The sequence below is a fragment of the Pelobates fuscus genome, chromosome 13 (genome assembly GCF_036172605.1).
Source record: "Pelobates fuscus isolate aPelFus1 chromosome 13, aPelFus1.pri, whole genome shotgun sequence".
Classification (NCBI taxonomy): Eukaryota; Metazoa; Chordata; class Amphibia; order Anura; family Pelobatidae; genus Pelobates; species Pelobates fuscus.
In genome coordinates, this window is record NC_086329.1 from 100,147,013 (window position 1) to 100,165,789 (window position 18,777).

An 18,777-nucleotide genomic window follows, 5' to 3' on the forward strand; every position below is an offset into this window, starting at 1 on the left:
TCAAACTCACTGCCAGCTATCCAGCACTAACAGCCCTTGGCTGATACTCTGTCACACTCAACGAGAAGACTTTCACTGTGGAATAGTTGACACTGATAGAAAGAGGATGGAATCTAGCTACCTAGCATCGTTATCACTGGGCGAAGAGTCCAGCCAAATGTGGAGTCTTAACAAGAGGTTAGAAGCATATCTGTCCAGGGTTAAAGCTTTAGAAGAAGAGAATGAATTGCTCCGGGCAGAGATACACCAGTTGCAGAGCAGCAAATCTGAAAGTTGCTGGAAAAAGAAGTTTTTCAATGAGATGCGCAAGTTGAGAGAGGTCTTGGATGAGAGTCATGCCGAGGTGGTCCGGGTGGAAGCGGACAGAGACAACATTTATGAAGAGATCGAGTTTATCAAAGAAAGGTGTCTGCAAGAACGCCATGCACAAGAGGACGCAAAGAAAGAGTTATCCGAAAGCAAGAAACTGCTGGAAGAGGAAAACCGAGCTCAGATCTGGTTGAAAGAAAGACTTCTCCAGTTGGAAGGAGAGTTGGAAGAGATAATCAAAGCTCACGAAGAGGATAAAGAACTGATGGAGGAAGAAATTTCAAGCATCTCCCAAAGACTGCAGAACTTCAAAGTGGCACCAGTGGTTATCCAGCCGGTCAATGTGGATGACTATGCGAACAAGCTCTCGGAGATCTGGCGAGAGGCGGTGGAAGGGTACAAGAGTGAAGTGTCAGTGCTGGAAACTAGCTTGTCAGAGTCCAGGGAAAACCTGAGAAAAGTGCTGGAGGAAAATAAGCAGAGCAAGATACACCTGCAAAACCTGGAGAAAGAGATGCAGAGCCTCAAGACGAGGAAAGACCTGCTGGAGGAGATTCTCTCCACGCAGTTGCAGGAGCAGAAGGAAGAGGAAGGCAACCTACAGGTAGGTAATTCAGATAAACACTGAATGTGATCCTGTGCATGTCAGAATGTTCAACCACTCATTAATTGTAATCATTTTTTACAGTCTTACAGCACAAAGTGGATTAAACTACATACATGAAGTACATATATTTGTCTAAACACTGGAAAATATCCATCTATCCATTTATCCATCCATCTCTTATATATTTTATAAATGTCTAAACTAATCTCTATTTACCTACCTGTCAATTTGTAAATACCTATCAAACTATATCTGCCTATCTAGCCAATACTGCAGCTCTGAGTATATGTGTACATACAGATATCTCCTGGGTAGAGGATTTGTACACACCCCCACCCTATTAGTCACTCCCACATATAAATAGTATATGTTAATACATTCACATATGCATAGTGCACATAAACACATTTATGCACATTAGTAGACATCCATAGACACATACTAGCAGACATCACATTATCAGATAACACTCACACATCTACACACACTAGTACATAGCACTAGTACATAATACACACACATCCATAAACACACATTCATAGTACCCACTCAAGCGAGCACACAGACACTAGTACACATACATTCTTTTGCACAGTAGTATAGAAATTAGCACACATCCATAGACAAACACTCACAAAAATACTCACTTGCACAGACACAAACTCATACATACATAGACATGCCCTAACACACATTCATCAACACAGACTCAGACATACATATACACATGAGCACATATACCTAAACACACTTCCAAACATACATACTACCAGCCATGCTTAAACACTTGCACACATACATAAACAGTCATCCACAAGCACACACCCATTTACATACATACACTAACAGATATGCACATTCACTGACATACAGACACTCACTCACACTATATCAATTTGTCTCTCTCCCTCTAGTCCTCAGGGAGGGGGAAAAGGAGACAGGCTCCATTGTCCTGAGTCCCTGTTTTCAAGGGTTGGAAGCGTGAGAGCTATGCACCGGGCAGTACAGACTTCCATCCTGCTTACTATCAGTACGCACAGTGTACAGACAGCGAGTGTAACGATATGCCATCATATCCCAGTTCCTGCTGCCTGTCGCAGTGTTACTATATAATAGGCAGAGGTAATGACAGTAACGTCACTAACCACAAGTCCACATTCCAGGCAGACAGTAATTCATGCTTTGTCCCCTACCCATAGATGTCAGTGTAAAAAAAAAACCACAATGCTCGCACCCCAAGGCCCAATGAATGCCTCAAGAGTAGGCCTGACATACAGTAAGGCAATATTCCAGCTATTAGTATATCATACATTAGGCAATATTCCAGCTGTTACTGGATATGCACATACAGTATGCATTATTATACCGCTTTACAGTATATCTATACATACAGTATGCATTATTCTATAGCTTTGTAGTATATCTGTACGTACAATATGCATTATTCTACTGCTTTGTAGTATATGTGTACTAACAGTATGCATTATTCTACCGCTGTGTAGTATATCTGTACATACAGTATGCATTATTCTACAGCTTTGTAGTATATGTGTACTAACAGTATGCATTATTCTACCGCTTTGTAGTATATCTGTACGTACAGTATGCATTATTCTACCGCTTTGTAGTATATGTGAACTTACAGTATGCATTATTCTACCGCTGTGTAGTATATCGGTACATACAGTGTGCATTATTCTACCGCTTTGTGGTATATCTGTACTTACAGTATGCATTATTCTACCGCTGTGTAGTATATCTGTACATACAGTATGCATTATTCTATCGCTTTGTAGTATATCTGTACTTACAGTATGCATTATTGTACCGCTGTGTAGTATATCTGTACATACAGTATGCATTATTGTACCGCTGTGTAGTATATCTGTACATACAGTGTGCATTATTCTATCGCTTTGTAGTATATCTGTATATACAGTATGCATTATTGTACCACTGTGTAGTATATCTGTACATACAGTATGCATGATTGTACCGCTGTGTAGTATATCTGTACGTACAGTATGCATTATTCTACTGCTGTGTAGTATATCTGTACATACAGTATGCATTATTCTACCGCTTTGTAGTATATCTGTACATACAGTATGCATTATTCTACAGCTTTGTAGTATATCCGTACATACAGTATGCATTATTGTACCGCTATGTAGTATATCTGTACATACAGTGTGCACTATTCTACCGCTTTGTAGTATATCTGTACGTACAGTATGAATTATTCTACCGCTTTGTAGTATATCTTTACATACAGTATGCATTATTCTACCGCTTTGTAGTATATCTGTACATACAGTATGCATTATTCTACCGCTTTGTAGTATATCTGTACATACAGTATTCATTATTGTACCGCTTTGTAGCATATCTGTACGTACAGTAGCAATTTCCATTCTCTGTATATATCTGTACATACCAAAGGAGCAGTTAGGAGGGGGCTTTGGACAGAAGGATATTTTGTATTTTTTTTATTTTATTTTTACATCAGACAGTTGCTTCTCCGGCCACTTATTATAAAAATAAAGGTCAGTAGTATGAAGCTCCACCAGGCTTCTTGGGAGGAGAGGGGGGTGGAGAGGGGAGGGGAGGGGAAGGAGGGAGAGAGGGGAGCTGTTACGTTATAAGATTTGTTTTTGGGATCAAGCCCCAGATGTTTTTGGAACCTAGAAAATCCCATTTAGGACAATAATCCAGCTGTCAGTATATTTACAGTAGCCAGCATTCTAGATGTAAATATATCACAATATTCCAGCGCTGTGTGTTTATCTGCACACATGACACACTGTATCAGCTGTGAGTTTATCTGTTCATACAGTAGCCTGCATTTCAGCGTACATACAGTAGGCAATATTCCAACTCAACGTATATCTTTACATACAGTAATAAGTACCCAGCTCTGTGTAAATCTATATATATATATAGTAGTCATGCTTCTAAATTTGATTTATGTATATATATTCATATATATTAGAATTCCAGCTGTGTGTATATCCGAACATACAGTACCGGCATTCCAGCTGTGTGTATATCTGAACATACAGTACCGGCATTCCAGCTGTGTGTATATCTGAACATACAGTACCGGCATTCCAGCTGTGTGTATATCTGAACATACAGTACCAGCATTCCAGCTGTGTGTATATCTGAACATACAGTACCAGCATTCCAGCTGTGTGTATATCTGAACATACAGTACCGGCATTCCAGCTGTGTGTATATCTGAACATACAGTACCAGCATTCCAGCTGTGTGTATATCTGAACATACAGTACCAGCATTCCAGCTGTGTGTATATCTGAACATACAGTACCAGTTCTCCAGTTGTGTGTATATCTGAACATACAGTACCAGCATTCCAGCTGTGTGTATATCTGAACATACAGTACCGGCATTCCAGCTGTGTGTATATCTGAACATACAGTACCGGCATTCCAGCTGTGTGTATATCTGAACATACAGTACCAGCATTCCAGCTGTGTGTATATCTGAACATACAGTACCAGCATTCCAGCTGTGTGTATATCTGAACATACAGTACCGGCATTCCAGCTGTGTGTATATCCGAACATACAGTACCAGCATTCCAGCTGTGTGTATATCCGAACATACAGTACCGGCATTCCAGCTGTGTGTATATCTGAACATACAGTACCAGCATTCCAGCTGTGTGTATATCTGAACATACAGTACCGGCATTCCAGCAGTGTGTATATCTGAACATACAGTACCAGCGTTCCAGCTGTGTGTATATCTGAACATACAGTACCGGCATTCCAGCTGTGTGTATATCCGAACATACAGTACCAGCATTCCAGCTGTGTGTATATCTGAACATACAGTACCGGCTTTCCAGCTGTGTGTATATCCGAACATACAGTACCAGCATTCCAGCTGTGTGTATATCTGAACATACAGTACCAGCATTCCAGCTGTGTGTATATCTGAACATACAGTACCGGCATTCCAGCTGTGTGTATATCTGAACATACAGTACCAGCTTTCCAGCTGTGTGTATATCTGAACATACAGTACCAGCATTCCAGCTGTGTGTATATCTGAACATACAGTACCGGCTTTCCAGCTGTGTGTATATCTGAACATACAGTACCAGCATTCCAGCTGTGTGTATATCTGAACATACAGTATCGGCATTCCAGCTGTGTGTATATCTGAACATACAGTACCGGCATTCCAGCTGTGTGTATATCTGAACATACAGTACCGGCATTCCAGCTGTGTGTATATCTGAACATACAGTACCAGCATTCCAGCTGTGTGTATATCTGAACATACAGTACCGGCTTTCCAGCTGTGTGTATATCCGAACATACAGTACCAGCATTCCAGCTGTGTGTATATCTGAACATACAGTACCAGCATTCCAGCTGTGTGTATATCTGAACATACAGTACCGGCATTCCAGCTGTGTGTATATCTGAACATACAGTACCAGCTTTCCAGCTGTGTGTATATCTGAACATACAGTACCAGCATTCCAGCTGTGTGTATATCTGAACATACAGTACCGGCTTTCCAGCTGTGTGTATATCTGAACATACAGTACCAGCATTCCAGCTGTGTGTATATCTGAACATACAGTATCGGCATTCCAGCTGTGTGTATATCTGAACATACAGTACCGGCATTCCAGCTGTGTGTATATCCGAACATACAGTACCAGCATTCCAGCTGTGTGTATATCTGAACATACAGTACCGGCATTCCAGCTGTGTGTATATCTGAACATACAGTACCAGCATTCCAGCTGTGTGTATATCTGAACATACAGTACCGGCATTCCAGCTGTGTTTATATCCGAACATACAGTACCGGCATTCCAGCTGTGTGTATATCTGAACATACAGTACCAGCTTTCCAGCTGTGTGTATATCTGAACATACAGTACCAGCATTCCAGCTGTGTGTATATCTGAACATACAGTACCGGCTTTCCAGCTGTGTGTATATCTGAACATACAGTACCAGCATTCCAGCTGTGTGTATATCTGAACATACAGTATCGGCATTCCAGCTGTGTGTATATCTGAACATACAGTACCGGCATTCCAGCTGTGTGTATATCCGAACATACAGTACCAGCATTCCAGCTGTGTGTATATCTGAACATACAGTACCGGCATTCCAGCTGTGTGTATATCTGAACATACAGTACCAGCATTCCAGCTGTGTGTATATCTGAACATACAGTACCGGCATTCCAGCTGTGTGTATATCTGAACATACAGTACCGACTTTCCAGCTGTGTGTATATCTGAACATACAGTACCGGCTTTCCAGCTGTGTGTATATCTGAACATACAGTACCAGCATTCCAGCTGTGTGTATATCTGAACATACAGTACCAGCATTCCAGCTGTGTATATATCCGAACATACAGTACCAGCATTCCAGCTGTGTGTATATCTGAACATACAGTACCAGCATTCCAGCTGTGTGTATATCTGAACATACAGTACCAGCATTCCAGCTGTGTGTATATCCGAACATACAGTACCAGCATTCCAGCTGTGTGTATATCTGAACATACAGTACCGGCTTTCCAGCTGTGTGTATATCTGAACATACAGTACCAGCATTCCAGCTGTGTGTATATCTGAACATACAGTACCAGCATTCCAGCTGTGTGTATATCTGAACATACAGTACCAGCATTCCAGCTGTGTGTATATCTGAACATACAGTACCAGCTTTCCAGCTGTGTGTATATCTGAACATACAGTACCAGCATTCCAGCTGTGTGTATATCTGAACATACAGTACCAGCGTTCCAGCTGTGTGTATATCTGAACATACAGTACCGGCTTTCCAGCTGTGTGTATATCTGAACATACAGTACCGGCTTTCCAGCTGTGTGTATATCTGAACATACAGTACCAGCATTCCAGCTGTGTGTATATCTGAACATACAGTACCAGCATTCCAGCTGTGTGTATATCTGAACATACAGTACCGGCTTTCCAGCTGTGTGTATATCTGAACATACAGTACCAGCATTCCAGCTGTGTGTATATCTGAACATACAGTACCAGCATTCCAGCTGTGTGTATATCTGAACATAGAGTACCAGCTTTCCAGCTGTGTGTATATCTGAACATACAGTACCAGCATTCCAGCTGTGTGTATATCTGAACATACAGTACCAGCATTCCAGCTGTGTGTATATCTGAACATACAGTACCGGCGTTCCAGCTGTGTGTATATCTGAACATACAGTACCGGCATTCCAGCTGTGTGTATATCTGAACATACAGTACCAGCATTCCAGCTGTGTGTATATCTGAACATACAGTACCAGCATTCCAGCTGTGTGTATATCTGAACATACAGTACCGGCTTTCCAGCTGTGTGTATATCTAAACATACAGTACCGGCGTTCCAGCTGTGTGTATATCTGAACATACAGTACCGGCGTTCCAGCTGTGTGTATATCTGAACATACAGTACCGGCATTCCAGCTGTGTGTATATCTGAACATACAGTACCGGCTTTCCAGCTGTGTGTATATCTGAACATACAGTACCAGCATTCCAGCTGTGTGTATATCTGAACATACAGTACCAGCATTCCAGCAGTGTGTATATCTGGACATACAGTACCGGCATTCCAGCTGTGTGTATATCTGAACATACAGTACCAGCATTCCAGCTGTGTGTATATCTGAACATACAGTACCAGCGTTCCAGCTGTGTGTATATCTGAACATACAGTACCGGCTTTCCAGCTGTGTGTATATCTGAACATACAGTACCAGCATTCCAGCTGTGTGTATATCTGAACATACAGTACCAGCATTCCAGCTGTGTGTATATCCGAACATACAGTACCAGCATTCCAGCCGTGTGTATATCTGAACATACAGTACCGGCTTTCCAGCTGTGTGTATATCTAAACATACAGTACCGGCGTTCCAGCTGTGTGTATATCTGAACATACAGTACCGGCATTCCAGCTGTGTGTATATCTGAACATACAGTACCAGCATTCCAGCTGTGTGTATATCTGAACATACAGTACCGGCATTCCAGCTGTGTGTATATCTGAACATACAGTACCGGCATTCCAGCTGTGTGTATATCTGAACATACAGTACCGGCATTCCAGCTGTGTGTATATCTGAACATACAGTACCAGCATTCCAGCTGTGTGTATATCCGAACATACAGTACCAGCATTCCAGCTGTGTGTATATCTGAACATACAGTACCGGCATTCCAGCAGTGTGTATATCTGAACATACAGTACCAGCATTCCAGCTGCGTGTATATCTGAACATACACATGTAGCATGTCTCTTCTTTATGATGTACAGCAGTACCTGAAGAGCACTGTATTGTATTTTGACTTTAGGATCTTGTTTAAATAAAGTTTATTAGTATCTTTTGTTGTTTTTCCATTACCTTTGAATGATTCTACTTAGGTGGTAATTCCAGTAAGGAGGGTTTCTACCTTTGTTAGGCAGGTTCCTTTACCTTAGTTCCTTTACCTTAGTATTAGTATCTTTTTTCTAATTAACTTGGGTCATGCCCATATTACCTCTCTGACCATATTTATGACCACGTACATATTAGGTGTTCCCTGATATTGTTGTCTTCCTCTTTTTCTTGTATGCCAGAGTAATATACTGCAGGAAATAAATAATTACTCCAGGGGAGCACTTTTCATGCACTGCTTTACCACATGTAAGGTATTGGATGGAATGTAGAAAAAGTAACACGCTTTTTAGAGATTTGTTTCTGGAGCTCTTCCTATTTATTCCCATATGTGCACCAACATATTTCTTACTGCATCTGTCATTTTATTTTCCCATTCCATTTCGATGGATGTTTGTTTTTTGATTCACACATTTGTCACTCCCAATGTTAAAAATGGAGGTGCAAAAGTGTGCCCTTCCTTGAGTAACAGTTTATACACAAGAAAATGGTACATGCAAACGAAACAGGCACAAACAAGTGAATTTGACAGTTTTCATGCATGTTCTTTATTATGTCACATATCTCCCAACATTTCAAATAAGCAAAGAGGGACACTTTAATTTTAGGGGTGTGGCCAGTTGCGGGGATGCTCAGAGAAATTTTAGGTGACTTACTGATAACAAGGTATGCAACTAAAAATGTAATTTAGAACAATAACAATGTATCTTATTCACACTGACTGATTGCTAAACACATTTATTGAGTTTAAAGACACATTACTGGGAGTATTATTGCTGTGGAGCTCTGTTATACACTCAGATACACCCAAAATATGGCGCTCCTAGAAAAGTTGGGCATTAGGATAGAAAAGAGGGACAGAGGAATCTGGGCCCAAAATAGAGACTGCCCCTTCTAAGAAGGGACACTTGGAAGATATGACATAATTTCATGGTGCCTTCAGTGACTGAGACAGAGAAGCAATGTGAACATAGTTTATTTTCAAAAACTTGGAATTACAAAGCCTTGCTCACCCTCAGTGCATTCAAGGGACACTTTAGGCACCCAGACCACTTAATCTAATTGAAGTGGTCTGGGTGCAGTGTCCTTATACCCCTTAGTCTTGCAATGTAAATCACTGCAGTTTTTGATTCCAGGATTCTAAGGGACTCTGAGTCCCTTAAACAACACTGGACATCACCAGTGGATGCATGAGGATATCCAGCATCAGTGAAAACCTCATAGAAAAACACTGATGCATTACTTTTCTATGGAGAAGGCCTAATGCACTCACAATGCTCACCACGCATGAGCATTAGGTCCCCCTGTCTGATGACATTGGAGGGGGTGGAGCGACTACATTGGCAGTGGAATCGAGTAAGTTAATAAAGGTTTTTTAACCCTGAAAGGGACACTGTAGGCACCTAGACCAAATAAGCTCATTGAAGTTGTCTGGGTACAAACTCCTATCACCCTTAAACTGCAATAATTTCCTGCTAGGGTTAACTCCTTGTTTAGTGAGGGACTTCTGGGTACTTAGATGACTTTTGGACAATTAAACTACACTGGACATCCTCATGCTATGCATGCTTTTTTGGGGGGGAAATCCTAATGCCAGCGCGGCCATTCTCGCGCGTGAGCATTAGGCCACCCTCCCCGCCAGCTGACGTTGGCAGGGGAGAAGTGTGGGCGGAGCTGAGGGACATCAGCACTAGACCCAGGTAAGTGACAGAAGGGGATTTAAACGAGTTTGTTTTCCTGGCACTATAGTTTCCCTTTCATGTGCCGTAGTGGGGCCACAAGGGAGCGAGGGCCAGAAGGCACTTTAGTGTTAGGAATACCGATTTGTATTCCTATCACTATAGAATCCCTTTAATTAGTAGAAAAACCTTTATAGCATCCATTGCATTTGGATTTGGCAATCAGGCATTTACCATCTAACTGGACAAAATGTCACATTTCCCCAAATGTCATTTACAGCAATACTAAATATTTCGCACATTTCCTTCCCACGTTCATTATTTCTGGTAGTATATAATTACTGGGATAAACAGGAATTCATTTTTAGGCATGCCCTTGGAAATAAGGATGTTATCTAGTTAAAATGTCGCCTCTAATGTTCACAAAAATCCTAATTCACAGGGTTATTTACTAACGTGTAAATTCAAAGTAAATGTCAAATTTAAGGACAAAATAGCCAAACTGGAGCAATTCTCTAAGTCAGCTGTGCTGTCAGTTCAGCTACTCTGGCCTTAATTGTGAAATTCACTTCAAATTTGCTTCAAATTCTTAGTAAATGACTTGGTTACAGTTTATTTTGTGAATCCTATATACCCGTGGGGAGGCGTTTTGGAATTCTGTACTTTAAAGTAAGATCATATGGGCAGAGATATGTTTTTTTTTCCGACACATTGTGATCTGTATGAGTCCCATATGTGATAGTCGCTCCAGCTGTGCATGAGAAAGGAAGCATGGGGAACTCTGCTCTTACAAAGTACTGTCAAGGGGATAAACTCCATTACAATAGTGAAACATTTACTCCCACTTTTCACAGCGTAGGGCCAGTTCCACTTCTGTACTTCATTTTAACAAGTCCATTAGCCTGATGGGAAAGTCTGGGCTAACCTCTAGAGGTTAAGGGCAATGGCCTTAAGGCAATGTTCGATTATAGGAAAAATGTTCAAGATCCCCTAAGGTCGCTGTCAGCATAACATCATAAGGAAGTAGCCACAATTAATGCAACAAGCTTCCAAACTCTCCTACTGAAGATATAACGGAGGGGACATGGGGATACATAGAACAGATTTCGAAACATAAAACTGGTGCCCAATTGGTTGCAAATTCATCCCAGATTTAAGAAACGTTTGATCATTCAGACATTATAAGCTGTATTTCCCTGTATATGGTTCGTTTGGGCAAAGTTTATGGATTGAACTTAAAATGACACTAAAGTCACCCAGACCATTTTATTTCAATGAACCAGTATCCCTGTTTATATTGCAGGGTTAAGTCTACCTTTAGTGGTTGTCTTCCGGACAGCCACTAAAGATACTTCCACTGCACTGACCGAGTAAAACTTGGTCACGTGATGTATAAGCTTGTAGAAAAGCACTGAATACAGTGCTTCCCTGTGAGAGTGTTTGGATGCGCACACTGTATGCACCACGCATTTACTTTACGTCTCTATTGTTCCTCTATGAGGAGCATTGGATTGGACCATTGATGGAGAAAATGGTGTATTGGGAAGTGGAGAGATGAGCAGGGCCAAAGATGCCTTTGCACTGGAAAAAGGTAAATAAATCTTTCATTTTATTAATTTTTATTGCATACATAAACTAACAATCTAGAGATATAACAGGAAACTCTACCACAAAAAGCTAACAATCGAGTGATAAAATGGGTGACACTAATCCTAGAAGCTCAATAACTACCTGCATAATGGGAGTCCTTATCCCAAGAAGCTTACAATCTATTGGTAGACCCTACCTGAGGGAGACCATACCTCAAGAAGCTTCCATATATTGGAAGGAGCTATGCTAAGAAACTTACAATGTAATGGCATAGTGAGTGACATTGCCCCAAAAAGCTTATAATCTAGTGGCATAATCGGAGATCCTACCCCAAACATTCACAATCTAATTGTATAATGAGCAATCCTACCCCACAAAGCTTACACTCAAGTGTTATAATGGGAGATCCTACACCATGAGGCCTACAGTCTGGCCGCATATTGACAGACCATGCATCAAAAAGCTTAGAAATAATAATTTAAAATCAGGCAGACGTGATATTACACTAGTGGTATGATGTACAATCCATCCAACAGAGGATCTGCAGTCTGGTAGTAGTGTCAAACATGTGCAAGAAACCTCTATTTAGTCACAGCAGGAGCAAAGCAATACCTTTGTGTCTTTATTATCTAATGTACTTAATGGTCAATATACTGTATGACCAGTCCTGTCATGTTCTCTAATCAGCAGAGAGGCCAGGATTGGGTATATTCTGTAATTTGCCCTGTTCAATGTTATGTGCTAATTGCATTATCCTACAAAAGGAAACAGATGTTCTTTTGTACAGAATTATAGATCTGTCTGGCAGATGGCTAATATTTTGCTGCTCTTAACTTGATTTAAACCACTTAAACTTATTAGATGGCTTAAGATACAAGGAAATATATGGTAGAACATTGAATATAAATGACCTGTACACATAGGTGCAGGACTGTTAACATATATAGAAAAGGATTTTCCAAAACCCTTTATGGAGTTTAATCACTGTACCTCCGAAGAGTTCTGATAATTTTTAGGTGACTTACTAATAACTATTTATGCGGCTAAAATTAAATTTTTAACAAGAACAATGTATCTTATTTACACAGACTGATTTCTAAACACACTTATTGCAGTTTAAGGAGTATTATTGCTGGGGAGCAAGGGCCAGAGGACCCAAAAAATAATTCTGCCTGACTTTGTCTCCCGAGTCCCGGCATGGGCCGGGCCACTAGGGCTGCTGGGCCTGTGACAATTGTCACGGTTGTCATGCCCTGACAGCAGCGCTGCAACTAAGCATTACTGGGAGTATTGTCGCTGTGGAGCTCTGTTATTCACAGTCAGACACATCAACAATATGGAGCTCCTAGAAAAGAGGGACATTAGGTTAGAAAAGAGGGACAGAGGAATTTGTATCCAGACTGTCCCTCCTAGGTATGATTTACTAAACTTGAAACTTTAGAGAACTGCATTTTATTGGCCAAATTTAAAGAGCTGGAGAAAAAGCTGATTTTTATATATTTTTTCAATTTGTCTAGTTTGCCAAAACCCTTGGCAGCTTTGTGCAATTTCTGGTTTCGTGGGTAAACCTCAGAGTATTCAATGTTACCTAATGTTATTCAGCATGTCAAAAGTATCATTAAGGGGGAAAAGCACATCTAAAATCCTTTGAATATGCACTTTATTGCAATCCTCTGTCATCAGATGCCCACGTAGCTCCTTGTTTTATGGCTTGCATCAAGAAAAAGTATAAAATATGAAGTGCAAAATACAATGTATATGCTCCAGTGATAAGTAAAAAATATAAAGAGAAATAGTCTAAGCCTAGATAACCTAAATTTATCCAAAAATGCCCCTAAAGAACAAAGATGGGAAACATAGACAATATACCGTGTACCTGGGCACAGCTGGCGTACCCCTAGTGCACACCTACACACATGAGCAGCTAGGTCCCAGAGCATGGGGCAGACACTACAGTAACATAACTGGGGCTTTAAAACTGTCAGAACAATAATATCTTGTTTGCAATAAATCCTGTGTTGTCTGAAAGCATAAACAAAGCGTAAGAATGATGTCTACATATCTTTATTTTCAACTTTAGCAAATGTGCCACAAAGTGCAAATGCAAGATGGTAAATCCCTGTAGATTGTTATCTTTGTACCTGAATAAATATAAGGATCCTTGCATGGGCCAAATGTCACATGGCCTATTATCAGTGTATGAAAGTATTGCTTCTTCTTTCCAATTGGAGACCCAGCAGAAATGCTTTGTTACTTATTAATTCATAGTCCCTTGGAGTAATACATTTTATGCAGGGAAACATCGTGGGTCATTAGTGTTTACAGATCCTTACAGTGTGAAGGAAGGAAAACGAATTGGCAGGAATATTTGTCTCTCTTACATGGTTATCCAGTGTTCAGTGATAATTATCAAGAATTCAAAGTGAATTTCAAATTTCAGGCCAAAATAGTTAAGCTGAAAACAGAATTAACTTGAACGTTTCTAATTTTGCTGTATTGGCCTAACTTTTTAAATTTACGTTGATTTCACTTTGAATTCCCATCAATTCTCAGTTTAGTGAATAACGTTCTGAGTAAGAGTATTCAAAGCATTTACACAGATCTGAACAGTCAGGCTAATTGTATTGTTATTTTTTTTTGTCTTTGAAGTGTGAAATTGAAGATCTAGAGAAAGAGAAACAGCATTTAAGGACACAGATTGCGCAGGTTCTGGAGGACAGACAGCAGCTCATGCACCTTAAGATGTCACTGAGTCTGGAAGTGGCCACATACAGGTAATACGCATTGTGTGTAGGTAGGTGCATCATATGGAATGGAACTAACAAAACCTCTTTCTCTGACCATCAATACAGTGTCAGCGGCAGAATGGTTTGCAACAGAGCAGTAACATAAAGATCTGTTAGTTTTATCTAGCAGATTGAACTAAAGTTGCACAGCTACAAAAACATTATTTTCAATAATAATGATATCTGAACAATAATATGCAGCGCATATATTCTTCATCAGTGGGGGAGAACCTACAGACTTCTTGATATTTCATGACTGCAACTTAAATCTGGCTGACAATGATGAGAGTTTTAGGTTGACAGACAATAAAATGGCATATATAAAACCCAGCTGCACAATTGAAGTCACATTTTGTTGTTGCAACAGGTGGTAATTTGTTTTTTTAACTTTGCATTCATTTTTATTTTATATTTTACACTGCACATGTGGCTGTCTTGGCACAGCCGAGGCATGCCATGTAAATTAGTTTCCCTCTGCAATGCCGTGTGCGTGTACGGCACTTTTGAAGGAATGCTCAAATGCGTGTTTACTTGAGTGAGGAAACAGTCACTTTCTGAGAACTGACAGCTTCACTTGAAAGGACCAATCCAAGTACCATAAGCACTACAGCACACTATAGTGGTTATAAAGTCAGGAGTTCCCTGGCATCCCCCCATTGTTAGTTGTCAAACCAATTAAGAATGGATTGACTTCTTACATGGGGTCTGCCCGTCGATGCTACCCACCTCTACTACTTTAGACAGAGTGCAGAGCAGAGCTTAGCTCATTGGCTGTGAACAATCAGCTGACACTTTCAGCCAATGAGCTAGGCATGCACTGCAGGGTTACGTTTAGAAGAGTTAACAAAAGGTACTCAGCCAGAGCTGTTTGCTCTTTGTCATTAGGAGGTGGGGAGCAGTGCCCAGTGGACTCCCGGTATGATAACCAAGTGCACTGTAGTGGTTATGGTGCTTAGAGTGTACTTTTAAGGCTATAAGTCCTATTGCCAATGACTTTAATGGCATTAAATTGGGAATTGTGGAGAGTTGGAAAAGGTGCTGACAATTCTAAGTCCAATTGTCATAAAACATTCTATAACTCAGCTATGTATCAAGTCTGGCTATTTTTGCCTAAAATGCTATTACTTCACCAAATTTCCACAGTTCTCACTTCCGTAAATAAAGTCTATATTTTAGATGGTGATGGAACATAACATGGGTTGGTTCCAGATAAACAAAAAACCTGAGCTCTTCCACAGAAAAAACCTGAGCTAGAGATGTAAGTCTAGGGAGATATGATTTGACGATATGACCTCATATACTGTGCTGCCATTGCCATTTTCAGTCTCAAGGGAGCATAGATACTCTGTGTCCATTGGGATTTGGGGCCTGGTTTCAATCAGCTGTGACATTAATATAGTTGGACCATGGCGGTGTTTTTTGGAGTATGGGGGAAGCAATTTTTTTCTGCGCAAAGCCTTGGGAGCACATCCTGAATTCTTCCAGAGGAAGGTCACATGTGCAAGGAAAATGCTTCTACCCCCCCCCCCCCCCCAAAAAAAAAAAAATATTGGTGAAAAATAAGACTCCATTGTTTACCAAATACAGTAAATGTAAAAAATAAAAATGAATTTATTATATATTTTACATTACATATCTAAGATAAGATGGTCCTGGGAGCTCAGTTGAAATATAAAGCATGAAAAATACATTTTTAGTATTTAAAAAAAATATATCGTAATTTAACCCTAAAAATTTTCATAGTTTACACACTTTAAATCAGTTTCCATTTAACTATATATGTAGCGATTCTATTAATTTCATTGAAGCCTAATGTGACTGTGCAACAATATATTTTGTGGGGGACAAGCATGGCTTCTCTTTGTACAGAACACAAAAGAAAACTATAGACTGCACTGTATGGGGCCGCCACAAAATGAGATCATCCGATGTCCTAATAAAGATTAGTCTCTGGGGGTGTGGGGGAGATAAACGGATACATTTTAATCCACAATTTAGGAAGTTAAACTTTAACAAAAGTCAAGATTGGCAACACTTCAAAAAAGAAACAGACAAAACAAAACAAAAAAAACAAAACATATTTTAGGGAAATCTAAAAATATTTCTAGCATTTTGTCAGGCTAATAAGTTTTCTGTCAGAGCATCTTCTCTTGTTTCATTTATTCCATGTTATGCATGGGAATGTGCACTAGCTCAGCATTATTCCTTCTCATCCACCAGCGAGCCCCCACTCCATTTCTCTGAGACCTTCCAGATGGTGTCAAACAAAAGCTGACTGGCCATTAGCATGATAATGCAGTTCTATTGGTGGTGGGGCTGTAGATTTCTCTCCTGAGACCTGCCATTATGTCATTGGGTTGGTCATATCACAGAGGGATAAATCTTTTATAAACTAAGGGGAGGAATGTAAAGTGTAGACATCTGAAGGACTTATTAAAGAACTTGTGTGTGTGTGTGTGTGCCCATTTGAGACTGAGAAGTAAGATGCTCTGTGTGACAACACACGAGGGTTTGAAGACAATGGGTGATACAAGCTGACAATCCACACTAACGAGGCATGTTTTGGAAGTTACTGCAGTAAAATGCTAGTTTGTTTCGGACATCAATTCCAACAAAAACACAGCGAGGATGACACAATCCTTTGTTCTCTAAAAGAGATTTTGTTTGCGATTGAACTTTGACCTGTGTCATGTAAATGTAAAAATAAAGTATGAATATTAAGTACATTAGCAGTGTCGCAGATGTCACTATTGACCTTTATGGGGCCTTACATCGGCCTTACATACTTTTTATAAAGTAAATGTGATTGCCTACATTTATTGGACTATTGGACAGAGAAAGCACTGTGCAAAACACAGAGAAAAATAACTGATTAAAAAGGTTTTTTATTTTTTCTACCAGTAACAAACAAGTACTATTAGCCATTAGAACAAGTTAATGGATCAGTTATTTTATGAAGATGAACTGTCATCTCTCAGTTGGTGCCATTTTCACATTTAGTCACCCAAACAAATATTATTGAATTTACTGGGGTGAGGAGTGCCCTAGGCAGGATGTACTGGGTTCAGGCCGGGACCCAGCCACATCACACACATTTAATAAAGTTGTCTCCACCTGTACCGTCCTCCTCTGTCCCCCACACTGTCTCTCCCTCTACCGCCCAATAGCGTCTCTCGCTCTGCCCCCATAAAGCCTCTTCTTCTCTCTCCCCGATAATGCAGTTCTCTGCCTTCCCATAGTGTCTCTTGCTCTTCACTATATTAACTCTCCACCACTGCGCCACCACTTCTATAATGTCTCTCCCTGTATCCCCAATAGTGTATTTCCCTGTGTCCCATTCATATCAATGTTTCTTCCTCTGCCTCCATAGTGTATCTCCCTCTCTCATACAGTGTCTTTGCCCCATTCTGTCCCTCTTGTCTCTCATTCTGTCTAACCACAGATTATCTCTATCCCTTCATTGTGTCTCTCTCATGTATTATCATCACTATGACAGTCACTGCAGTTTTAGACTGTGATAGGATCAGGGAAAAGATAATATGTCAAACAGCAATACACACCCTTAAACTGCAGTGTTCAAATACAATGAAAAGTTTACCCTTTGAGGTGAGTAGATCACATAAGAATTCCTCAAATCCTCGAATAATAAAAACTGTATGTACAAAAGATAATATGTGCTTATCGAGAGGGAAAAGGATCATGTGGAACTCCTAAAACCTGGTTACAGTTGTATCCCCTCCAGTATTCATTGTTACAGTGCTGACTGATGATATAAGTTATAAAATAATTTACAAACAAATCACTGACTTCACCATTTTCTTGTTCCCTCTAGATCCCTTCTTGAAGCGGAGAGTACCAGAATATACAGCCCAGGGATGGATTACAAACTGTCCTCTGCCTTTAGCGGTATGTTATACTGTATCTCTTATAAATACTTTGGGAAATAGGGATGCGATATGGTGCACTGAGAAATGTCTAGTGGTATTACTGGACTATTCTACGATATTATTTCTATATTATACGTAATTCAATGGAGCTCTATTTTATATTCATAAAGACCCAAAATAGTACAAGTCCCTGTTTTGAAGACGTATTTTATGAATGCTTCTTTAGAGGAAGCAAAATATATTCCAGAAATGCTTAAAAAGTTAGGTCCATCCCATTTTCAAGAGCATTAGTGCCATATTTCTCATTACTGTTCTAGGGCATAACCTGAGATATCGCTACACAAAAGTTAAAGGGACACTATAGTCACCAGAACAACTACAGCTTATTGAATTTGTTCTGGTGAGTAGAATCATTACTTTCAGGCTTTTTGCTGTAAACACTGTCTTTT

At 40.1% G+C, this 18,777-nt stretch overlaps 1 protein-coding gene across 1 annotated transcript in view; it reads left to right on the forward strand.

Annotated features, from left to right (window-relative positions):
* NES (nestin) overlaps nucleotides 1–18,777 on the forward strand; it is a 31,579-nt gene continuing 12,802 nt past the window's right edge. Inside the window, exons 1-3 of the mRNA XM_063439543.1 lie at nucleotides 1–913; nucleotides 14,305–14,429; nucleotides 18,274–18,347. Of these exons, the coding sequence (XP_063295613.1) occupies nucleotides 107–913; nucleotides 14,305–14,429; nucleotides 18,274–18,347 (1,006 nt within the window). The 5' untranslated portion in view covers nucleotides 1–106. The remainder of the gene's footprint in view (nucleotides 914–14,304; nucleotides 14,430–18,273; nucleotides 18,348–18,777) is intronic.